This window comes from Poecilia reticulata, chromosome 8 (genome assembly GCF_904066995.2).
Source record: "Poecilia reticulata chromosome 8, P_reticulata-male-v2, whole genome shotgun sequence".
NCBI classification, from domain to species: Eukaryota; Metazoa; Chordata; class Actinopteri; order Cyprinodontiformes; family Poeciliidae; genus Poecilia; species Poecilia reticulata.
The window spans coordinates 2,111,906-2,137,747 of NC_088837.1; the positions used below are offsets into that span (position 1 = coordinate 2,111,906).

At 39.5% G+C, this 25,842-nt stretch overlaps 1 protein-coding gene and 1 long non-coding RNA gene across 3 annotated transcripts in view; both read left to right on the forward strand.

The window, feature by feature from the left end:
- LOC108166503 (uncharacterized) overlaps window positions 1–25,842 on the forward strand; it is a 123,871-nt gene that overhangs the window by 15,444 nt on the left and 82,585 nt on the right. The gene's annotated exons all lie outside the window — the stretch shown is intronic.
- The window catches only part of brsk1b (BR serine/threonine kinase 1b), a 35,004-nt gene continuing 9,997 nt past the window's right edge, over window positions 836–25,842 (forward strand). The window contains exons 1-14 of one of the 2 annotated variants that reach the window (XM_008415262.3): window positions 836–2,912; window positions 4,740–4,834; window positions 9,097–9,182; window positions 9,321–9,461; window positions 10,380–10,496; window positions 11,215–11,248; window positions 11,352–11,420; window positions 14,640–14,786; window positions 18,851–18,882; window positions 20,413–20,577; window positions 22,291–22,388; window positions 23,609–23,759; window positions 23,860–23,920; window positions 25,026–25,638. In XM_008415262.3, the coding sequence (XP_008413484.1) occupies window positions 2,825–2,912; window positions 4,740–4,834; window positions 9,097–9,182; window positions 9,321–9,461; window positions 10,380–10,496; window positions 11,215–11,248; window positions 11,352–11,420; window positions 14,640–14,786; window positions 18,851–18,882; window positions 20,413–20,577; window positions 22,291–22,388; window positions 23,609–23,759; window positions 23,860–23,920; window positions 25,026–25,638 (1,897 nt within the window). In that variant the 5' untranslated portion in view covers window positions 836–2,824. The remainder of the gene's footprint in view (window positions 2,913–4,739; window positions 4,835–9,096; window positions 9,183–9,320; window positions 9,462–10,379; window positions 10,497–11,214; window positions 11,249–11,351; window positions 11,421–14,639; window positions 14,787–18,850; window positions 18,883–20,412; window positions 20,578–22,290; window positions 22,389–23,608; window positions 23,760–23,859; window positions 23,921–25,025; window positions 25,639–25,842) is intronic. The other variant, XM_081609593.1, reaches the window with a different exon arrangement.

Genomic DNA, 25,842 nt, shown 5'->3' on the forward strand with positions numbered 1-25,842 from the left:
TTATTTGTTTTATTATTATTCACGATGCTGCCTCAGAGGGTCAGAAACAGAGAGACATTTGTGCACTTACACACTCACACACACCCCTACACACACACACACACACGCACACACACACACACACGGCACCGATGGATAATCTGAACTGCATGCATCAACCTGACCACATCCAGAGATTAAGATTAACGTGGATTAATCTTTAGGAATCAACATCATGCAGCTATCACAATGTGGAGCCTGGTCACACACACAGATTTGTAATGTCTGAAGAGCAGATGCAGCCGGTAGCCCGGGTTAGCCTGTTAGCTTGTTAATAATATCGGATTTTTAAATTTATTTATTTATTTTCGGTTTTACTATTAATTGAAGAAGAATTAATCACATGCAGACTATTTTTCGCACACTGAACGCAGATTACGTCCAGTCGGTCTAATCCTTCTGATAACTAAACTGGGGCTTTAATACCGTTCCTAAAAAGAGAAAATAAATATTAACGTAATACGTTTTCTCCATTAGACTGCTCAGCTAAGCTGCATATTTGTAAAATCTTCAGTCTGAACAAGAGAGCCAGCCATCTGGCACACTTTGACCATAATAACCTCTTGTTTAACAGTCAAACCAAATGTTTTCTTTCTTTTTTCTTTTCTTCTTATTATATTTGTGATTATGATTACCTTCTTCAGTTTTCATGTTCTTTTATTATGCCAAAGTTCCACACGTCCAATCAGGTTCATGGTTTCCAAGCCCCGAAAATGTCAGATTTGTGTTTCTTACAAAATATTAAAGATTTTTTTTTTAATCCTTCATGCTTAATATCATAATGTACGTTCCTAAAACCTCTTCTCAGTAATCCTCCAAAAGCTGTTTCATCTTCTTACCACAGTAAGATGCTGTGTTTCTTAGAGCTGCAGCTTTAAAATGGAGGCTGATACCAGAAAATCTATCTATCTATCTATCTATCTATCTATCTATCTATCTATCTATCTATCTATCTATCTATCTATCTATCTATCTATCTATCTATCTATCTATCTATCTATCTATCTATCTATCTATCAGAATATTCTGACTTTATATTTCACTCCCATATTACGATTGTATTCTTGTAGTATGATTTTATTTTCATATGAGTTTTTCATATAATTATGGCTTCATTCTTGCAATAATATAGTAATTTATTCTCATGATATTATGGCTTTATTCTCATATGACTTTATTCTCAAAATAGGACTTAATTCTCATAAAATTATGACTTCGTTCTTGTAAATGTAATTTTTCTTCTTCTTCTTTGTATCACCTTAATACTTGTTGTTATTTATGTGCCTATGTGTGAACATTTTTATTTATTTATTTATTTTCATTTCTAAGCAGAAATAACCAGATTGGCCGTCCCACAGGAAGTGGGTAAATGTTTCGCCCACGGCGCTCTTCATGCAAGAACCGCCACTGTCTTCTCTCTCAAAACCTTTGTTTGTTTTTTTTAAGTTTTCGTGACTTTGAGTCTGACCTTCCAGTTGAGATTAAAACATCTTTTCTTTTGTGGCTACGGCGGGTGAAAAACTGGAAGTTGCATTTCAGAAAGGCAGCAGGGTGGGGCCGCATCAGCGGAACCCGGATGCTGATGCTGACCGATGGAGAGCAGGAAGCTGGAGAGAATGAAGAGAGGAGTGTAAAAAGAGAGGGGGAACCGGCTGGAAGGTTAGCAGCAGCAGCAGCAGCAGCAGCAGCGGTACCAGCCTGCAGCAGGACAAGGACATCCCGACAGCGAAGCGCAGCTCCTGTGGATTGTGTCCGTCTTCAGGAGCAGAAAGCCGGCCTGGTTTAGTTGTTTGTGCATCATCTGCGCCGGCTGATGAGGGAGGAGATGCGGTAACATCATGAGCACAGCCGTCCAGGGAGGGAGGCAGCACGGAGGGGGGAAGCGCTGGGGAGTCGCCAGCTGAGGATGCTTGTTGTTTCTAGAAACGAGCTCAACCATCGGACCGAGTTCTGATCCACCTCCAGCAGCACCGGCACAGGGCGCGAGCCCCTCCCCGCCGCAGCCGTCCCGAACCCGGGGGCGCATCGTCTGTCTGCCTCGGCCTTCCCGGAGGCTGTTTTTTTTTTTTTTTTTTTTTTTTTTTTCATTCTGAACGCTCACCCTCCTCTTCCTCTGTTTCCTGATGCAGGGCCAGGGAGGGGGTGAGCCGAAGTGTGCACCGGATATTGGAAAACCTATTCTTCTTGCTTATGCCTTAGTGACAGCAGATTATAATCTGGACGACAGCAGACAGACGAGGCCCCGGGACTTGACGGGACAGGAGCCGGGACATGCGTGACGTTAGGAGGACTACGGGAACATGTTTGGACGGCGGCAGCAGCAGCAGTGAGGACAGGGGGTCCCTGATATCGATCCTCGGGATGGATCCAATCAGGCAATTCTGACTCGGGTTATTTGAGACTGTACTCTTAACAGAAATCAATCTGAGGCTAAAGTAGCCTTCCTGTCCAGCTCCCTGCATGAGCTTCTCCTTTCCTGCTCCACTTTGGCCAACTATTAGCTGGATGCACACGTCATCTCTTCCCACCTCTCCATGTGGATGATGCTGCATTCCGCGCGGTGCTGAAAGGGAACTGCTTCTGGACCCGACCGCATGACAAGTTGAAGGGAGTAGCCTGCAGGGCACCCCCCCACCCCACACCTCTTCCCCGGCTTCGGATCACGACCACTTTAGTCTTTTTTTTTTCCCCTACGCGCGCGCGTGCGGCGCGCGTTGCGACGGTACGCACGTGATTTTGATCTGCCGTACAGTTTCGCGGGGGGTACAGTCGACTTTTGGCAAGAATGAGCAGCAAAGAGATCACGGTGGGCCAGTCCAGCCAGTACGTGGGGCCTTACCGGCTGGAGAAGACCCTCGGGAAGGGACAGACAGGTAGGGCCCAATTTAAATTCACCCATACAGCTAAAATCAGAGGCGGTGCAACGCTATGTGAGGCCCTGGGCAGAAATATTTGGGGGCCCATTACAGTCAGGCTCAATGCAAGTATTAAAGATATAATTTGATTCTTTGTTCACCAACCATTTTGATGTCAATTTCCAATTTAATGTTTTCATAAAGCCAACTAAACTCTGATTTAATTTGTATGTATTAACTATATAAATACATATGGGGTGGCTGTGGTTGTGTGGGCAGAGTGGTCGTCTTGCAATCAGTAGGTTGTAGGTTTAATTCCAGCAGCCTCATGTTGATGTGCTCTTGTGCCAACCCCAAATTGCCTACCGATCTGCATAAATGTGAGTGCAAATGGGTGAATGTGACTCCAGTGCAAAGTGCTTTGAGTGGTCAAAATGACTGAAAAAGCACTATATGTAAATTCAGTCCATTTATATCAAATAGGGATGTAATGAGAAGTCTGCTACAGGCTGATACCAGTTGACAATTTCTTTTGAGTCAGTCTGATTCTGGCGTTAACGAACATTTCCGAGGACTATTACGCATTTTCGCTCCACACTCTGCTGTGTGTTCATTGATAGAGGTAGTAGTTTTGAATCCAACTGAACATTTGAAAATAACAGAATCATCTCAATTTATATAGCAAAGCAAGAATCCATAACATTTATTTAATAAAATTGTTCATTGCAAATATGATTGAAGACCTGAATTGGTCTATGATCTGTTTGGTCGATTCAAGACCAAAATTTCTCACTGCACTGTGTTAAATGAACCAAACCTTTGAGCAACCTATTCTCCCACTCACCTGTGGGGGCGCTGCACCAAGAACCACTAAAGGACACAACATGAAAACCTCTCAAGAAGACACTGAGCGCAACTTCCTTCTTCATGAAATGTAAACAAAAAATAGAGTGGCGTCAAATTTTAGCGGTTGTTGGATTTCTCTTTTGTCTTTGGCAAAAGACCATAAGCCGTTTCTCTCGCTAGCGCTTTGGCTGTTCGTTTTGGCTGTATTTACCCATAATGCCCTGCGTTATAGTCCGCTTCCTGCTTTCTATACATATCTAAATATAAAAACAAAACTGATTTGTTACAGAGTTGATATTTTTAACGTTCAGAGATTTTTAAATCGTGTAGTAGAGATTAGCACAGTTAGCATAACGTCCTCTGTCTCTGTGTGTTTTCCCAGAGAAGATAGATCCTGCCGTAAGGCAGCCAACAATTTTTAAGTACATCATGGTCCACAAAAACTTTACAAAGGATTAAAAGATAACACATCACAATTTTACTATTTCCTGTTAGCTGTTATCTTTTTTGAAAGTATTCTTTCAAAAAAGATTACAGGGATTTACACGTTGATGTTTTAGCTGCAGATTCATCCTTTGATCAATGATCAAGTGTTCACTAAAGGAATTGTTGCATTTTAGGCAATGAAATGTTTAGTTTCTTATTTAAAAAATGTTTTTAATTGTTTTTGCATCACTTAATGCATTTCTAATGTTACATTAAAAAAGGCTTAAGTGGCTAAATGAAACATCTGTGGAATGTGTCAATTTTTTTCCAGATTAATCGATTAATCATCAGAATTGATTAATAAAATAATTGTTAGTTGCAGTCCTAGTTATGAGTTAAATTCTTGGATGCCAACCAGATTCATTTTAATGACACGTGTGGAGAAAGTCCTCCTGAATGAGTGGCTGTTATTTGAGCAGCGTTTGTAACATTGTCAGAAAAAAACCCCCCAAATGTTCTGAATTATTCATGACTTTTTGCTTCCTTCCTGTTCCCCCTCTGTCTGCCTCTCAGGCCTGGTGAAGCTGGGTGTCCACTGCATAACGGGGCAGAAGGTGGCCATAAAGATCGTGAACAGAGAGAAGCTCTCCGAGTCGGTTCTAATGAAGGTATGGCACCCGGTTTTGTTCAGGTTTCTGACTGAGATATTCACGTGTGTTTGTGTCTGTCGTAGTTTTCTGCAGAAGCAGCAAGAGGAGTGGTTAGTTATTTTGTGTCAGTAAAAAGCCTGTCGGTGCGTCTTGAGGCCGCTGAGTGTGTGGGCACTGCCTCTCTGCATTGAACAATAGGAGAGATTTCAGTCTGCTAATGAAGCCCTCTGATGAGAGCTGCTGCAGACAAAGTGGACTGAAATAAAACTTCAGCTCAACCCCGGCGTCTTTTCTGTGGCTGCGGGCAGAGAAGGGGGAGTGTTGTCTCACCCAGAACCTTTAGACTACGGCTGGACGATGTGGACTTCAGTGTTTGGTGATACTAATGTGATAAAAGTGAGCATAAGAACCATCTACAACCTTTTCTTTAGCAAACATAGCTCCACAAACGCAAATACAGCTCATGAAAAGCATTCCTATGTGTAATCTGCTTTTTGAGGACATGTAAAGAAGGGTGATTAGTATCACTAAAATGCTCGCAGTAACTGCATTTAACCATATTTTCAAATGTATTTATATGTATTCAGGATGCACGATCTACTTTTTTGACTTCTCATACCGATACCTGAGGTTTAGTGTTGGCTGATGCCGATCCGATGCAGAAAAACAGCTGAGTTGATTTAAGATGTTTTTAAAACACTGAACTTCAATTTTATTTGATATCTCTGCATCAGCACAGAACACTTAAATACAACAATAGCTTCATATAAGTTTGGTCAAACATGTAAAAACAACACAACTTTAATTTGTTCAGTTTTCTTGTACAAATTAGGAACACAATTATTAGCAGAACAGCAGACATAGAATAATCAATAAAGGAACTGAAACTGACCGAGACAAAAAGTTTGGTCAAACGTGTAAAAATAAACTGCAACAAACCTTCTTTCAAATAGTTCAGAAAGGGCAATTTGAAATTCCAAATATAATGTAAAATAAATAATAAAGCATCCCGTGGCTCAGAGAACGAAGCCAAGAATTAGACTGAATAGATCTGACATTATGGATTGATAGCATCGTTACCAATACCTTATCTAGATTTTTTTTTTTCAATATCAAGAATGATGCAGATATTAATATTGGATCGGTGCATCTTTAATATTTATTGATACACCTTTACTGAGCAAACAGTGGAGAAAAAACACAGCAAGACTGACAGAACGTCACACCCTATGGAAGCTAGAGATTTAGCTTCCATAGAGTCTGACCTTCTGTTTGGATTTAATCTAAATCTCCATAGAAGATTTAGCCTCTGTGGAGAGAAAAGAAAAGGTTAACAGTTGGAATAACATCAGTTAATGCAAAATTGGAGCGTAGCAGAAGAAGAAAGTGAGGAAAATTGGTCAGTTTGTCCTCCAGTAGCCTGAGCCTATAGCGTCATGGCTACAGAGCTAACTCAGGTTGAGCTAACTCCTTAGAATGAGACAAGAGAAAACCAGATGAACACATCAAATTCAAGTGAAATACTCTATTACATTTGTAATGTAACAAAAAGTAAAACGGTTGAAAGAGGAATGAACATTTTTGCTCTACCCTGTATTTCACACCGTGGCTCAGCCCCATGGAGCCTATTTAAAGGACAGGGAGCATTAGTGTTCAATACCCAATCCCTGAGTGTGGAGTGAAAATCAATGATGGGCCTCGTGTTCTCCTCTGAGGCAGACTCTTTCAGGGCATGTCACAGACAGCTGCCTGAGCTAATGCCATAAATGACTGGCTTTAGGAGTGAAATCAGTCATTTAAAACAATAAGTGTGAATATTTGTCAAAACTTTGAAATAATTGCTCTCTTTTGAGAGTTAAGGTTTTCTGCACACATCTGGATATGGATATTTTCAGAGTACTTCCGAGTTATAGTTGATATTTACTAAAGTGGAGTTTAGTAGGACTGCTAGGATCATCAATATTATCAATGATATCAGAGCTACAGCTTATCAGTGAAGTTCAGTTCACACCAATTTCAGCTAAATAATTCCACCATCCAGAATAAATTCAGAACCCATTAGGAAGTCTAAGCAAACACCATGTTGAGCCTTTTTATGGCAGGAGTTAGGTCAATGTTCTTATTGTAAAAAATCTACTCCATTTTTCTCATTCAGTTTTATTTTTTAGAAAATCCAGAAATGATAAGCAAAAGTGACACACTTTTTTTTGTTAAATACCCCAAAAACCTGGCAACATAACCTCGGTAGAGTCTGGAAGATAAGCAGAGAAACATGCTTAAACTGATCTTATAGGGAAAATTTGACTCGACGCTTTAACTAGACTTAACAGAGGAGTATCTTATTTATAGGAGTAATGTAACAAGGCTGCAGATGAGGCTCTTGTTGAGATGTGGAGGAGGAGAGTTCAGAGCTGAGGGCAGGAGGAAGGCGACGATGAGGAGCTGGAGAGCAGCGATCTGTAGGGGTCAAGAGGTGAAACAGTGAAAAGCTCAGACAAACCATAACGAGAAAAATCATTTAACCAGGACAGGTAAGCATTAACTTCTATACAATGCCCTATATCTGTGTTTCCCAACCCTGGTCCTCAAGGCACACTGCCCTACATGTTTTAGGTATTTCTTTCCTTCAGCCCAGCTGATTTCAATCGATGACTGATTAACAGGCGTTTGTTGAACTGAAATCAGTTGAATCAGGCACACAGGGAAACCTCTAAAATATGTAATGTGCCTTAAGGACCAGGGTTGGGAAACACCGCCCTACATGTTCAGGCTCACCCCTGAAAAAGTTGAATAAAACGCCTTAAAATAAATGTATCATCTACTTCCACATCATGAAAGTACATATATTCAGTGAGACGAACATCGTCTCATTGTTTGTTTTCTGTAAAAATACCTTTTGGTAACCTCAACAATTCAGATTAAGAAAATATGACGGGAGAGTTTTGGGATTTTATGCTTAATATTTTTAGAAAGGCTGTAAAACTATTATTTTAGTAAGCAAGTAATATATCGATTATTCTGACAATTAAATGAGTAATTGAATAAAAAATTTTGTTAAAGTAAAATATTGGTAGCTAACTGCCATAACAGGAATATTAATATCAGAATTTATTATTGGCCCAAATTTTTATATTTGCTCATCCCTACAATTACTTTACTGTACTTTAAAAAATGAACCTGAAGCAATAATAGCTCACTTTTTAAGTTAACCTGGACAAAAATTATACAAAAATCTGAAGCTATAGTCAATTTAATAAGAAATCAGCAGGCTCACAAAGACACTTCTAAAAAATGTCTATGCTCCAGTTTATGTGTTCATCTTCAGCCAATTTAATAGATGATCTCTCACTTGGCAAAGACATTTAAAGCTTTTCTGTACATGTTAGCAACGGGATTTTGCACCTTGGGTCACACACAGAAACACATATGACAGCTGTACACACCAAGGTGCGCTTCACCACCCAGATGTTGTGATCGGGATGGTAGGAAAGTTAATTTCTGATTAGTCCATAAAGCTACACACAGCATCAGCGACAGCATGTATCAGCGTGAGTCTCTGCTCCACCTGTATGCATTCACCCTCCAAGCACTTCACCGTTTCCTGTAAACTTCATAGAGCTGATGCATTACATACAAAATGTTGGTGATTGGGTGAAATCAGATCACGCAATCGCTAACTTTTGCTCCAGTGAGCAAAAGTGTCTCAATAGTCGAGGATCCAGACCCTCGAGACAAAGTAAAGAGTAAAACAGATGGTAGATGGTTTCTACCGGACTAAGACAAAACAGGTCTTTGGATATCCAAAGACCTGTTTTGTCTTAGTCTGGTATAGATATAGTGAGGAAATTTCAAAGATCCATTTTCTTTGTGTGTTTGTGAAATATTACAGGGAAAGACTTATGTATCAAAGCACTAAAACCACTGGTAGAGTTATTCAGAGGAATTGCACAGGGTACATAAGCAGTATCAGGTCGGATGGGGTTCTGTATCGATGGTGAACCCTGGCATTGGCTCTACAAGTCTTAGCTTCATGCTCACCCCACTGCTTGTCACTAATTATATCTGTTTTAAAATGACTGAGCTAACTAAAGACTATTCAGCATTGGAGAGCTCTGCATTTCGCTTTACCTCCTCTATAGACTTGCTTCTCTGCTCTTTAATCTCACGGTACACCAGGTGTACCTTTCTCCCCCGTCTGACATTTCCATCTCCATCATTTGTAACCTTCTCTTTTCTCTCATAACCTTTCTCCGTATCTCTCCCTCCCTCCTTCTGTGCAGGTGGAGAGAGAGATAGCTATTCTTAAACTAATAGAGCACCCTCATGTTCTGAAGCTCTATGATGTCTATGAAAATAACAAATACCTGTGAGTATCCTTGTGTCTGGATCTTTACTGCACTCTAAAAATAAGAGAACGCTGCATTGTTTGCCGTGTTTCTGTCTGAAATCGAGATGAACATCTGGAAGCAGAAAACAATTCCTTGTTTTAATTTTATTCCCTTAGGTATCTGGTGTTGGAGCATGTGTCTGGTGGAGAGTTGTTTGACTACTTGGTGAAGAAAGGCAGGCTGACTCCCAAAGAGGCCCGGAAATTCTTCAGACAAATCATCTCCGCCCTCGATTTCTGCCATAGTCATTCCATATGGTCTGTAAAAAGCTTGATTGATAAAACTCTAATTAAAGTAGCTGCAAATCATTAACAATGACATTAATGAGTATGCTGATGATATTGTGTGTCATCAGCATAACTGTAGTACTGTTAAAACATCCTGTAGTTTAAGCTAGGGGGGACATGTAGATATTGAATATAAGAGGACTAAGGACACAGCCTTGAGGAACACCACATGTGATCTGAGCCACATGACTGAAACAGAAAATGGCAACATCTATTTTTAGCTCATTTCCAACCCATTCCTGAAAACAGACAAGAGGACAATTATTTTCAGAAACATACATCATAATATATATATTGTAATAATCAAAATGACAAAGCATTTTTCAGAAAAAATGCTTTGTCATTTTTTAAGCACAAAACATTTTAGGAAAATGCTTTATTTTTCCTAACATCTTCCTGAACTAGGTGGAAACATGTACTAGTCAATAAGTAATATCGTGTTTCTTTTCTTTTTTTTCTGATATCTTATATTTAATATTTTTTACAGTCAATACGTTTTTACATGCAGTTTATAGGAGATATGAAACAAGAGGAAATCTGTTTTTTCTTCAAAGATGTAAATGTATAGTGTTTTTGTTTAATGACTTTTATTTTTACATTTGCATTTTAATTTATGGTATTTATTCATTTGTGTGCTACGTTTGTAATCCTTTTTTTAAATGTATTTATTTTTTTACGTAAACAATATATCATTTATCATCAGCAGCAGCTATAAATGTGTATATAATTCAAATGTCAAGTGGTTTCATATGTGAATTAGAACATGCTTAATATAGTTTTTGTGAGCCAAAGGTGCTTTTATGAGCTCAAATGTGTGTAATCTTATGACATATGATGTCACATAACATTATTTTTCACATAGCGTTATTTTTTTCTGGGTGTTTTTAGTCACAGAGACCTGAAGCCAGAGAATCTTCTCCTGGATGAGAAGAACAACATTAGGATAGCAGACTTTGGCATGGCCTCACTTCAAGTTGGAGACAGTCTGCTGGAGACCAGCTGTGGGTAAGCAGAAACGGCAGGTTTCTTTTTAACACTCAGGTCTTTATTTATTTATTCAAATCAAAGGGGAAAAATAAGGAATCATTTGATTAGGAAATATTCTAAAATGAAAAATAAAAATCTTTCCACTAGGTGCTTTATTGCACTTCCTCAGGCTTTAATGCTTCACTCATGAAAACAATATTTCATCTCAGAGTTTCCAACATATAGCAGCTAAAAGATCAGCTCTTTGTCTACTTTGCAGTATTTCCATGAAATTAAAATCACACGTGAATAAATCTGTTCACACAATAAGTTATTAAAAAAACGTGCCACAAAATTTGCAAATCTGGTTTAGATTAGCACATTTCAGGCTTTTCCCATTGATATTTTTCCCCACTTGAATTTTATCCATAACAATGAGCCCTTTTTTTATATATTATTATTATTTCCTGAAGCCAAAACTTTCACAAAATAATTTTGAAATACCTTTGAACGTGTCTCACCTCTCTAACAGGAGAAGTTACACAATTACTTGTATTGTTTATTAAGAGCTTAAAGTTTTGAAACCATCCAGGCATCAGAAGAAATGAGAATCTAAGATAAAAAATTAGGAAGAATTTTCTGCTTTAACGTTTGGTTTTCTGTTGAATTTAGAATCAAGTGTTGTTCTGTTTCACTCTAACGCTGAGAGGGTTAGAGTGAAACTGTTAAGAACTTTTTTCCTGTTCTCTCCTCATAGGTCTCCTCATTATGCCTGCCCAGAGGTCATTAGGGTAAGTTATTTCTCTCCTAGTGTGTATTTTCTGAATGAGTGTGTGAGTGAGTGAGTGTGTGTGTGTGTTTGGATGTTCATTGCTGTCCCGCTGTGTGTTTCAGGGAGAGAGGTACGATGGTCGCAGGGCTGATGTTTGGAGCTGTGGAGTTATTCTGTTTGCTCTGCTTGTGGTAAGGAGTCATATTTTGTTCTTAAAATGTTGGATTTTCAAATTACAGTTAAAATAGTTTCTTATGGTATTTCCTTAAACTGATTAAGAAAAGAATCTTGAAACTCTGCATGTTGTTAATTCTTTAAACAGTCTTCTCTGTAGTGTCATGATCGTCTGGAGTTTGAGTTTATTTTTTTTTAATTTCCTTTTTTTTTGTATATGTGATATTCCTAGTGTTCCTCATCATCACACACCCCACATGTCATTAATCAACTTCCTTGCATTAAAACCACCAGTTTTCAACTATTTGTTGTCAGATCCTGCTGCTCACAAGCTTGTTCTCTGTTTTCAAACCTGTTCCTCTCACACATTGCATTAAGTTTCCTTCTCCTCAACACATTTTCTGTGTTGACATTTAGAAAATAAATTTGCTTACTGGAAACATGCCAATTTCAAAAAAACTTGTTTTTCCAATAAAAAGTTTGGTGCTAGGATGATGTGCTCTTTTTTTGTGTTTTTTTGACTGTATCAAAGTTGGTTTATTTCCCAAAACAGCAATGAAAAAATTTTTTTTCCGTATCACACGAGTCACATGATCAACAAATGGATGTTGCCACTGATACAAGCCACAAAGAAGAAGACAACAGGAAGTTGTTGGAGGATCATCGTGTGGCATGTTTTTTAATGACTTATTGTGTGAACAGATTTATTCACGTGTGATTTTTATTTAATGGAAATACTACAAAGATTTGCACCCTAGGCTCAGTGAATTAAGAACTAAAATGCAAAGTGCTGTGTTCCAAAGTTTTCAATCTCATTTGAAGGATTCACTTTGAATGTTGGAAGTTGGCTTGTGAGTCTATCTTTCATATTCTCGGTAGCAATAACTAAAACTTCGATTTTGTCCTGATTTAGCTGAGGGAAATTCAGGATAATCCATCACTTAATATCTGAAGTACAGTTCAAAGGTGCATATCTATGAAAATGAATCCCATATCTCCTGATGACACCAGCCAATGGCAGCGTATCAACAATAAAAACAAGTAGGCCCTAAACGTGAGCCTTGTGGAACACTCCAGTTTACTTCAGAACATCCTAATAAACAGTTTCTTATACTGACAAAGATTTTACCATCATTCCGCTGTGGCAGACATACTAGAATGTCAGGCCAGAGCGATCTTCCAGTTGACATTTTTAAAACTCCTTACATCTGTATACAACTAGAACGTGCTGTGATCCTGACAATGAGCTGAGGAAGAACTAGAGGAATTTTTTTTGACCCATGCAAAGCTAAAACGTAGCATTGCAGTTGTTTTCAACGCTACGTGCCAGTTCTGCCAATGGGATCGGCTGATGGGACGGTACCAGTCAGAGTCAAACGAGCGTCTCCACCGCGTTTTACTTAATCATGGATTGATTTCATGAAGAGCCAATGCCGCACTGCAGAGGTTAGAGGGCTATAGGAACTGTTGCTACAGGAATAAAACCAGTCGGGGAATCTTAAGTGATTGATGTTGTGCAGAGGCGAAGCAAGTTTATTTATAAAGCTCCGCTCATACACAGGGCAGTTTAAGATGCTTTCCTGAAGCAGGTCTGTAGACTGAAAGGCTAATTACCAAATAAGGCAGGAAACTGTTGAAGGAATTGCATTAAAACTGACGCAATAGTTAAAAAGAAAGCGCAAATTTGAAGCAAATGAATCCAGATGAGCTGCTAAAACAAGGTTTTAAATTTGTCAGAAAAGCTTCGGTAAACAAAATGATAATTTCAATCTCAATTTAAAGGAGTCACCACTTTCTGCTTGTCTCGTTTTCAGGGAGTTCTGCTTCGTTGAGTGTCTTGTAGCTTAATAATATTTTTAACTATATGCTCTGCAGAAGCAAGGAACTGGTGTAAAACTGGTGTGACATGTTCCAGCTTCCTGGTGTTGCTCAAGGGTCTTTCGGTAGTGTTTTGGTTGAGCCGAAGCTGATTTTATTTCATGTCAGTTCAGTTAACTTTATTTATTCTGTATGGCTCCAGTTCCAAACATAGCTTGTCTCAGTGCACTGTACAAAGCAAACAGACCCGATTTGAATACAGAAATATACAGTAAATTCAATAATAGAGAGCTAACCCTGCATTTCATTTGACAGTAGTTCTAATACAGTGCAGTCAATGGATCTTAAATTTAACAACCTACTTAAAAGAGAAGCATGCATCTTTTTGGTGCCCCTTTATTCAAGCACTTTTAAATTTACTTGATTACAAGATATTTGCTGTGGGCTAATTTTGCAATAGTTTCTGTGGGTGTTTCAGTCTGTAGCCATAGCTACACTTAAATTTCTGGTTGGCTCTGCAGCTATTAGGATCTTTGAGTCTGGTTGTGTGCTAATTTGTAGCTTAACATTTGTTATAGCTAAACAATGACTTATGTTTAGACTTACTTACTTAAAAGTGTGTCATCAGCATTGTATGGGTAAGTGATGATACATTGTCTGAACCAGACGGATTATATAGACAGTAAATAAAAGTGGCTCGAGAATACAGCCCTGAGGAACACCAGCTACCTAAAAGACTAAACAAAAAACAACCAAAGTCAATGTTTTTTATAGTTAGCTTTGCCATGACATGACATGCTAGCTGCATGAAACTTTACTTTACTCTATGTTCCACAAGTGGAGGGTGAAACATTTTATTTTTGTGTTTAGGCTACTAATTAGGTTACTTGTTTAAAAATTATATCCAGAATTGCTCTAGATGTCTGTCAGTCACAGTCTACTCTGAGGTCTTATTGAATTGTAGAAAAACCTTACAAATATTTTCATAAATTTGGAATGGAAAGCCATTTCATATTTACTTGATAACTGCTTAAATTGTTAACCTGAACTGAGTTCCTAAAATCACAATTGCCTGTGTTGAAATAAATGCATCATGTCTATTATATCAGCTTTTCTCTAACAGTGGAGTCACTTTGGATCATAGTCATCGGTCCCAGTTCTATTAGCAAGGGATAAAAATTGATACCAGATTGCCAAAAGCTGTTTTCCATTTATGGCAGTAAATGCTGATGTCATCACGCCCAAAATTGTTTTATCAATTGCATCTGATCAATATGTTTGCCATTCATAGTGAGAAATCTGTGCCAGAATAAAATCTGCTTCAGGACATTATAGAGCATTTATACAGACACAACTAACAGCAAAGTGATGCGTAAATCAGATCCGATCATGTTTTTTTTCAACCTGTCCCGTGTCAGGGTGCCTTGCCTTTTGACCACGACAACCTGCGGCAGCTTCTGGAGAAGGTGAAGAGCGGCGTTTTCCACATGCCCCACTTCATACCGCCTGACTGCCAAGCTTTGCTGAAAGGGATGATAGAAGTCAACCCTGATAAACGACTCACGGTAAGAAGTCAGAACTCAAGACAAGCAGACAGAAAACAAGGAAACTGAAGCAGTGAATCTGGAAAAATCAGAATTGACCGCAATATATCATGACCTCGTTTTGGTTCATTATTATTAGAAAAAGGATTGTTAGAACATCCTTTACCTATATGATTGTTTGCAAAAGTTAGTAAATTAATTGAATACATAGGCCTGTCACAATAACAAATTTTGCTGGACAATAAATTGTCTCAGAAATTATTGGGATAAATGATAATATTGCTGTTAGGTCTGTTGCGATAAGCAATTAACCAAGTAACTGCATGATAAATCAAAATAAGCTCAATAATTTCATTTTAATGATTCATATTTTTTGAATTGCAATTTTGTTTACAGAGACATCATAACCCATTTCATTTACACTTTTGATCTTGTGGTTTTTATTTCTGTTTTTTTTTTTCATTGGTTTTGGTTGTTGCGTTTTATCTTTTAGTTCCAGTATTAAGTGGACATTAAAGTTTATTGGTCTTTGAGAGGGTGAACTTGCATTATTATGTCATTATTGATATAATACTCAAAAAGGTCACAAAACAACAATATTTTCGTTTATCGAAATAATTATTGGGACAATGTATCATCCAGCAAAATGTATCGCGACAGGTCTAGTGGATGATTTGAGACCATTTTCAAGTCATATATTGATAATGGCATATTGATGCAAGGTTGCTCTCTCAAAGACCAATACATTAGGTGAAAACTAAGCAAAATGTGAATGAATCAAATCATTTGGAAGTACATTTTACTGAACCATGGTACCTTCCAAAGTATTCACACCCTCAAACACAGATTTTACCATTTAAAAACATCCCAGATTGCTTTTTAAAGTATGGGATGGTTTCTTCACGTTTTTTGTCTTTTTTTCTGCTCTGGCGTCTTGTTCCTGGTGTTCTCATGATGTTTCAAATTTTGTTACATTGCAAGTACAAACTGCAGTGCATTCACTGGGTTTTTATGTGAGGCAAACCAACACAGCAACATAACAACATAAAAGTAAAATGCAAAAAATGTTCAAAATAACTTTGGAGGAGCTGCAGGTGGATGATCTGTTGGAAGAGTAGCAACAGGGAAGCCTTTTGAAAGGAAGTTTGCCTCGTGTAGGGACACAGTAAACATCTGGATCATCTGGATTCTTTTTTTCTTTTAAACTCCATTTAGATTGTGTGCAATGAATAAGTGTGTTTTCCTTCTGGCGAAAAGTCAAAAGCGTTACCTGAAAAGGCAAAAGCATCTGACTTTATGCTGCATGTTGAGGATGAAGGAGGCGTTTACAGGGTGGAGGGAGAGAGTAGAGAACATGCAGCCCCCAGGCTTTGCTTTAAGATGGGATGTAAATGAAAGCTGACACGAGACCTTACCGAGAGAGGAAGAAGAAGAGACAAGTTGGTCCACAGATAGAGCAGAGCGGAGTAGAATGGAGGGACCTCGGGTGCTGCTGAAGGGCAGGAACATGGTCCTTCCTGACAGGACTGGCCTTTGGTTTGATGTCAGGCAGCTAAAGAATGTTGGTGGTTTGGAACAAGAAGTTCTATAAAAAGGTTCATCTCAGTAAATCAGGATAGAAGTTTGGTTGATTTTGATATGTGCAGCTGAAGAAAACCCAAAAACTCAGTTTCTCGCTCAATTTGAACCAGAGACGCACTGATCCGATATTAATATCGGTACCACAACCCATATTGAAAAACATTCTAGACTGGGTATTGGTGACACTGTGCCTGATCCATAAGGGCGGATCTATTCAGTCTAGTGCTATGCTTCATACTCTGATGTCAGGCTTTATCATTTATTTTACATTATATTTAGAATTCCTGAGTTAGCAAATAAATATGTAATTCACTACATTTATGTCTGTGTTTAAAAGAAACACATTTTAAATGTATTTAAAATGTTCAGCTGTTTTTCTGTATCGGATCGGTATTGGCCGATATTAAGCCTCTGATATTGGTATCGGAAGTGAAAAAAGTGGATTGGTGCCTCCCTAATTTGAACCTTACATCAAACCTATAAAACATTACTTTTAAGGCAGAACTATAAACCTACTGCTGCTTCTCCCACACATTTTTCTTCCACTCAACCTCTTGTTGATATGCCTACATATAGCAGTCTGTAAGCAGGCGACTTCAAAAACCTTTTGTCGCTTACGCTCCCACCCTGTCATTACGGATGCCATAAAATTAGCATTTCTGGATTTAAAATTGTTTTTATTAGCTGTAATTTGTCTCATTTTGGCTGCTGCTGTTGGTGAACATGCGACAGAGTGGCTACCTGTCCAGGATGTACCCGCCTCTCGCCCGGAACAGTGGCTGGATAAAGGCACCAGCAACCCTCCCAATCCCACTAGGGACAAGGGTGTACAGAAAATGAATGAATGAATGAATGAATGAATGAATGAATGAATGGATGGATGGATGGATGGATGGATGGATGGATGGATGGATGGATGGATGGATGGATGGATGGATGGATGGATGGATGGATGGATGGATGGGTGGGTGGATGGATGGATGGATGGATGGATGGATGGATGGATGGATGGATGGATGGATGGATGGATGGATGGATGGATGGATGGATGGATGGATGGATGGATGGATGGATGGATGGATGGATGGATGGATGGATGGATGGATGGATGGATGGATGGGTGGGTGGGTGGATCTTCTTTCCCTGTTGCTGCTTCTTTTCCGGATGGATGGATGGATGGATGGATGGATGGATGGATGGATGGATGGATGGATGGATGGATGGATGGATGGATGGATGGATGGATGGATGGATGGATGGATGGATGGATGGATGGATGGATGGATGGATGGATGGATGGATGGATGGATGGATGGATGGATGGATCTTCTTTCCCTGTTGCTGCTTCTTTTCCAAAGTCAGGAGTGAGTACGATGAACACACAATAAGGCAGCAGTGGCGACCTCCAGAGGCAGAGCAGCTGTAAAATACAGGAGAGCCTTTTAAAAACCCAACGCGTTTTAAAATGAAGGATGTAAAAAGAAAAAAAATGAATTTACGTTTATGGAGCAGAAGATGTTTTAATCATTTGCTTCTTCGGAGGAGGTGGAAGAGGAGGAAGAGGAGGAGGAGCCTGTGAAACAACTGTGAGATAAAAGTCTGGTTCATTCAGCGACAACAGATTTAATCAAAGCTGTGAGTTGGTCTGATGAGCTGTTGATTAATGGAGCCTGAAACCAGGTCAGCCTGTCTCTCTGCGCCTCCGTCTGCCTGCCCTGCTCCTCCACCCAAACCACAGCAGCTCAGCCTGCGCCAGATCTCACTGAACCACCTGCCAGTCAGCAACCAGAGGATGTTGCTGATGAAGGGAACGTACTGCGTGCAGGACGCAGGATGCTAGCAGGCCTGCTTCTCTCTGTGTCTGCGAAGCGGCAGCTGCTGCGTCTCTGCGGCCCCCAGAGACGCAGCGCGCCACTGATGCAACGCTCTCCGCCGTGTGCAGTTCCTGCTGCAGGGTGTATAATGTATGAGGGGACGATGTGGGACAGCTGCAGGACAAACTTTCCTGGAGGTCACGCAAACATGGAGCAGCAGTCTGGATAGCAAACATAAAAAATTTGAAAAGTTGTTGCACGCTTTTTCTTTACTGTGACGTCAGTAAATGAAATAAATTGTTCTGTGACTACTTTTTTTTATAGAGAATATTAGTTAACAAACCGAGGAACACAGCAGGACGTTTTGAAGCAGGGTTAGGTTATAACATGATAAGATTCTAATATCTCTTGAACATGGTCTATCACATTAACCCTATAAAACAGATTCAACTTTGTGGTTTTAAATTGAGGTAATATTTACATTTATTGCTGTTTGTAACATGAATCTGGTGGCTGTTATTGAGCTCATTTAGCATTTTGTTAGAACAGTGTTGTGGTTTCTTTAAGTCAGATTGACTGTTTGACTTAAACTAGAGCAACTAATATATATAAAAACAATGTTTAAATTGTTTTACGCCAATGAAACAGTTTTATCCACATTCTAATATTGTTCATTCTCTCTTCTTCCAGCTTGAAGCAATACAAAAACACAACTGGTACCTGTAAGTACATTAACATTGTCTTCTGGCTTCTTATTGTAATACTTTTCTATTTTTTTTCTTTTCCTTTTTTCCAATCACTGTCCTTTTTTATTTTACTATTACTCGAAAACATCATCTGTCTAGTTTTGAGGCGCGGTGCCATGTTTCAGACTTCTCTGGTTCGATGTTTAAAAAACATAAAAGTATAACAGAGTTTGTTAAACCAGCTAACACTGCCTACGCACAAAATCTTACCAAGTGTTTTTGGTCTAGTTTCTAGTGCAAACATCTTAGTACACTTGAAATAATTCAAAACTAACTTTTAAGTCATTTTTCAAGACAAAGGAGCTTGTTTTAAGTCACGTGTCAAACTTTTTATGTGGCCCTCTAAATTCTAGACTAAACATTAAGTGTGGTTAAATATTATTTTATCAATCAAATCAATTCAGTTTTTATTTGTATACTGCCAAATTATATCAATCACTCCCTCTGGTTTCATGCAAATTATTGTGAAAATTCACTAAAAATCAACAAATTCCTGCCCTATTTTGCACTAATGCATAATTGGAGATTTATTGGAACTTTCTTAATTGTACTAAGCAGCTGCCTCAGCCTTAATTGATGTCAGATTATATTCCATAATCTATCCCGCAAGTAATAAAAGTCACATTTACCATCATAAATAAGTGCAAATATAGCAAATATTTCCAAATTATTTTCACAAACACTTTGATTTTTATTGTAAGAAATCACAAAATAATCATGAAATCCTGGAGGGACTGAAAAGATGTTCGATATTATTTAATTTTAAGAAATCCTTGATATTTGTACAGTTTGTGAACAAGCTTAATCGATATCTTCTGGCACAACCGGCCCTTTAAGAGCATTCATGACCTTGATTTGGCCCAAAATGAAAATGAGTTTCATTTTGAGCCAAAAAAGGTCCGAAGGTCAACCAGCCAACACCCTCCCCCCACGCATTTTTACTAAATCAAAATTGCCTTTAAACTTTCACTAATATCTTCAAAGTCAAAGCAGCACAAACAAAAAGTTTAGCTGCATAAACATAGTCGAGTTGATTGATACCAATTTTATCTGATTTGTTGATGGTGGGGGGACTGGTTGACCTTTCATGACCTCTGGAAACATTTCTTAATATCTTTAAAATGATAGCAGCACAAACAAAAAATTCTGTTGCACAAACGTAGCACAAACGTTTGACACCAATTTTGTCTGAATTGAAGAAGGTTGGGGGGGAACAACTTCACTTAGGTAATGATAATAAAGAGGAACGTAAGAGTGAATATAAGAGAGATACAAAAGATTATTAGAGTGAATTTAGAATAGTAGGCTTCAAAGTGTGAAGAGATGAGCAGCTGACCATGACATTATGGTGGCTAACACAAAAACCATTTACTGGGTTTTGGTCACAGATAGTACGTAACCTCTCTCCAGCTTTTCTTCTTCCTCTTCGCTTTCACTGTCAGCTCCGACTTTAACCAAGATGTCTGCCGGTACTCTGTTCTAAAGCCGGTGTGTGTTTCCTGCCAGGGGCGGCCGGAACGAGCCTTGCCCGGAGCAGCCGCCGCCTCGCCGGGTGTGTGTGAAGAGGATCCTGTCCCTGTCGGACCTGGACCCAGACGTCCTGGAAAGCATGTACTCTTTAGGCTGCTTCAGAGACCGAGTGAAGCTCACACAGGACCTTACAAGTGAGGAGTGAGTACATGCTTCTTTTTACGACACATCAGCAGGAGTTATGAGGCGAGAGAGAGAATCCTCTAAAGCCTTGACTCTAGTCGTGTTTTTGTCGGTTTACTCCTGACTGTGTTCCTGTGTTCTGTTCTTTCTTTGTTTCTTTCTCTGTTTACTCGTTATCCCATTTGTTTCGATGCAGCCGGGCAGTTTTGTGCTTCATTACCTGCCTGAGTGGACAGTAACAACACTGCCTGTGTCTCCCTGTCTGTCCATCCATCCATGTCCCTTTTATTCCTCTGTTTGTGGATTTTCACTCACTTCCTTTTACAGCTCTGCTCACAGCTCCTCAACTTTTTCAAAGTTGAGGAGCTTCATCAGACGATGAAGTCTGAGGTTGCGTTCCAACCTCAGACTTCATCGTCTGTCATCGGGATTTCATGCTGTATGACCCGGAGCAAAACAAAGTTATTCACGGCTGTTATATGAATGGATTTTGTACCAATAAAAGTCTCTGTGAGACAGTTTGAAGGAGGGTTAGTTTATAAAACTATTTTCCACGCTGTGAACATTTCACTGACGTCCTTTCAACCAACTGGAACTTTTTTGGTCTAGTTTCTACTACAAATATCTTAGTACACCTGAAATGAAACAAGATTAACTTAAAAGTAACTTTTTAGCAAAATCAGTAGATTAGTAATTCAATAATTCTTGAATATTGATGTAAAAAAAAGTACTACTTCCATTTTCAGATTTTTATTTTAATCACAAAATGTATTGTTTTCTTATTTTCTTTAACTTATTTTGAGAAGAGTATTTTTTAGATAAAAGCATTATGCAATGGCAGAACAGCTCAGGAAAAGTTGAAACTTAATCCTGGTTAAGATTTTGTGGAAAGTCTTGAAAATGATTCAGTCTGATTGGCCTTGAGATATTTTGCAAAGCGATTTGCCACTTTGTGTTGATGTATCACATAAATTGGACATTCTGGTTGCAAAGTATCAAAGAGTGAAAAAGTTTGGGGTCCATGAATACTTTTTGAAAGCTACTGTACGTTTTTCCCAAGAAAAGTTCTGACTCATGCTCCAACTAAGAAATGGGATGTGAATACAATATCAACCTTCTGTTGGCAATAATTACAAAATGACTTTATCATTTAAAGTCACAGTGTATGATAAGATATGTTAAGATATGTTTTATTTACATATTTGTCAAAACTGTCATGTCCTGTTAGTAGAACATGAGAGATAATCTGTGTGAAAATCACATTCCTCTGCCTTCTCCCCGTGGTCCTGCTGCCATCTGCAGAAACACTTCGTTCCAGGTCAGAAACAACCAATCAAAGTCAGGGGGAGGGGCATAGTGCTCTGCTGCACTACAGCACCTTCTCTACAGCGGAGCCTGTTGGAAATGCTAAGGCTGGTAATGCAGTAGGAACACACAGAGGATCTCAATTTAATTTCACATTATCTGTCTCATATTCTGTCAGAACATAATGACAGTTTTAACAAATATGTAAAAAAAAAATAAAAGAAGGATACTTTACCTACTGCAGCTTAGAGAGCACCCCTGTAACATGATGGAGTAGAAACCCTGAATTTATTGGTTGGATATAGAATCTTTACAGAAATGCCTGCCAACCAGTCCATGTTTTATCTGACTGGAGAACTGTCCTTTCCCGTCGCTTCTTGTTTTTGCCAGCTTGTTGTGTTTGTCTCACTGCTCTCTGGTCTGCAGGGAGAACCAGGAGAAAATGATCTACTACCTCCTCCTGGATAGAAAAGAGCGATACCCGAGCTGCGAAGATGAGGACCTGCCGCCCAGAAACGACCTTGGTAAGAGAAGTTTGTTTTTCGTCTCCTTCTGGTCTGATGAGGGAAACATGCAGAACTGTCAGAACCTGTTAGCTTTCCTAAACTCTGATTTAGAAATGCAACAGTCAGAGATTTGTGGTTCATTTCCTCTAGTGTTGTACAGCAGTGACCTACCAAAGCCAATTTTGGTTTATCTCACACAAAAGCACTTATAATTGACGGAATGCAGACTCTTAGATTAAATGTCACACTTTAGAAGAATGTTCCAGAACAGATTAGACAAGGTTTAAAAGGATAAAGCAACTTTGTTTAAAATGTTCTTCTTTCTGTTGCTTTCTGAGTTCGGGCCCAGGTCATTACATTCTTTTGACAAAACATACTGAAAGAGAGTTCAAATTAAATTACTATTCTGCTGTCACATGATTTGTGAAACTTTTAAAATGTTGCAAAAGGGGAGGAAGGGGGAGGAAAATGCATATTGGGTGTGTTTCCATCTGCGGGTTTGGAGCGAATCAACCAGGTTAAAATGTAATTTTGTCTGATATTGATGCTATTTATCACGGTAACGAACAAAATAAATTAGCATGGATCACACATCTCAGAACAACTGACAGACTCGTCCCCCCGTGTGAAGTTAAGTTCTCTACCTCAGAACTTATTCTGCAGTTGTATTTCCATTTTTGGTCATTTCAAAAAATTACCTCAAGTGAGCATCAAAACGTTTTTGCATAATTGCGAATTTCAAATGCAATACTTAAAAATTCTCATCAAAAGACGTTGACAGAATCAGGTCAACTATCTGGGAAACTCATGGTGAAGATTTTGTAATACACATGTTGCACCAATAGGTGGCAATAATAAAACCATCTGTGTCAAAATAATAAGAAAATGATTTTGAGAATGGCTAAAGCAGCACTGGGCTAGAGATTTCCCCCAAAACAACAGCATGTGTTTTGCTAATTGTTAATCTCTTCATTTTAAATTTAAAAACAGAATATACACACTTTCTAACTTTGAGTTGTCTTCCTACAGTATCAACTACCACACCAAATGTGTGTTAGTGTGTGGAAGTTGTGCTTTCAGAAGCTACGTTCTCTGACCAGCCACTGACTAGCTAGAGCTCCCGAAGCTGAAAATCAGCTGAATGTAGATTATTTTTTTGGTGCATTTCTACCTTTATTAGATGTACCGAAGTGGAAAGTTCAAATTCTGTTTCTGTGTTGTTGGTATTGTTGTCCAAGACCCTCCCAGGAAGCGTGTGGATTCCCCGATGTTGACGCGTCATGGTCGGTGTCGTCCAGAGAGAAAGAGCTTGGAGGTCCTCAGCGTCACAGAACAGGGGTCTCCCACCCCGCCTCGCAGGGCTCTGGATACGAACGCTCACAGCCAGAGGTACAAACAGATTTACTGCCATCGTTTCAGAAGCGTTCCAGCCGACAGAACACGTCTGGATAGCTTCACCTCACTGACTCTTTGCGTTACTCTTCCAAAGGTCTCGTTCGGTCAGCGGTGCGTCCACGGGTTTGTCTTCTAGTCCTCTCAGCAGTCCCAGGGTAAGGACCTGACATTACTCTGCTCTGTTGTTCCATCTTGAAATAGAACTTTATTTACCGTCACTAAAAACAATTATTTCTAAAAAAAAATTTTTTTGAGAAAATGCCATAATTGTGTTTGCGCAAATGTAGTGTCCCGCGCATTACAGGCTTCAAAAAATAATGCTCCAATATATCCACATACTGATTTGACATGATTCCCAATCGTGTTTTAATAACTTTATATTGGAATACGGTATTTAAAAGTAGTTCAACCTGTATATCCATACACACAAATGAACCTCCTGGCGCCATTTTTGATTCCTAACAGGAAGTTGTGGTTGTTTTGTAACAATCTGATTGGCCGACATAGGTTTTAGCTTTGCGCTACACTGCCCCCTATGGGTTTGGCATGTTTAAAAGAATGTTCCGAGGCGTATTTGTGCGGATGAAAACTTTCTGAAACCAATGTGGAGATTAGTGGCAGGACAATTTAACAGCTGCCATCCACACAGTTAGCATAGCAAGAAAAACGCTCAGATCAGTACATTGGAACTACGTAAAATCCGGTTTTGTTGCAAAATTAATTACATTTAAAAAGTGTTAATTAAGATTCAGCTTGAACTTGTAGAAACATTTAGTGTGGTTTAATGGTTGGATGGTGGAAATTTGCTCTTAAATATTCCCTATTCTGAGACGGCGTTAGCTTGAGTCCTTCATAGCGCTTTATCCCAGACATTCCTGTCTGGATTTATGCAGCACATCAGAACCTGACTTTGAAAGAACCAAGTCTTTCCTTCCTCATATATTATCAACAACTTTGGCATATAACTATCAGTTTTGTTTTCCAGGATTAATTTCTTGTGATGTGACCTTTGCCTTAGCAACGCTTGCTCAGTCTGTTTGTGCTAGCCATGTTCTTCCGCCTTCCTATCACATCTTCATTTCAAACACATCATGCTGTCCATTTCTCAAAATAGGCAAGAAAAAAAGGTTGTCACATATCTTGTTGATATTTTCTGTCCATGAATCATATTTCATGACCATTGCTTCCTGTCTCATCTGCCCACATCCCTTTCCCTCGTTTTTTTTTTTTTTTTTGCATCTTTCTCTGTCTGCCCATCAGAGCCCGGTCTTCACCTTTAGCCAATCAGAGGTCACCTCCACTTCCACTTCCTCCTCCAAAGACCCCAAAGCAGGAAGTGGCACCACTGCTCGGCCCGCCCGCCCGATGCCTGACCCAAAAACCCAGACCTTGCCCTCCAAGGGTCCCGCTGACCGGCCCCAGCTCCACTCCATGAAGTCACTCCCTCTCCAGACTCCACGCTCTCCTTCCCCCTCCCCCTCCCCCGTCCTCTCTCCAATCCCGCGGTTCTTCAACTTCCCCTCTCCGTCCGTCTTCAGGTCCAAGAACATCCACTCGTCCTCTAATTCCTCTGCCACCCCTTCCCCTGTGTCGCAGGTCACGCCGCAGGGCTCGCCCCTGCCCACCCCGCTCGGCACGCCCGTGCACCAAATCCAACACCCTTCCTCCACCACTCCTCCCTCCTCCTCCTCCTCGTCCTCTTCCTCCAGAGTGGACGGGGCGGGCGGGGCCTCGCTGTCGCTGACCCCGCCCTCCAGTCCTGGAGGGAGCGGCAACTTGGCCGCCTCGAGCTCCACCCACTGGAGGACGAGGCTTAACTCGTTCAAAAACAACCTACTGGGCTCGCCGCGGTTCCATCGGCGCAAACTGCAAGGTGAGCGGAGATTTAAAGAAGATAGGCTTTTTTGTTATTGTCATGTTCTTATTTACTTTGGAATTTTTGGAGGCCATTTTATTGCCGTAATGTTGCTTTGTCTATTGGGGAAAAGAAAAATACACAGTAGAATAGTTCAAAGTCTTATTGTTGTGTTACTTTTCTATTACTATTTATTCTTATTTATTGGTATATGATGTCTTT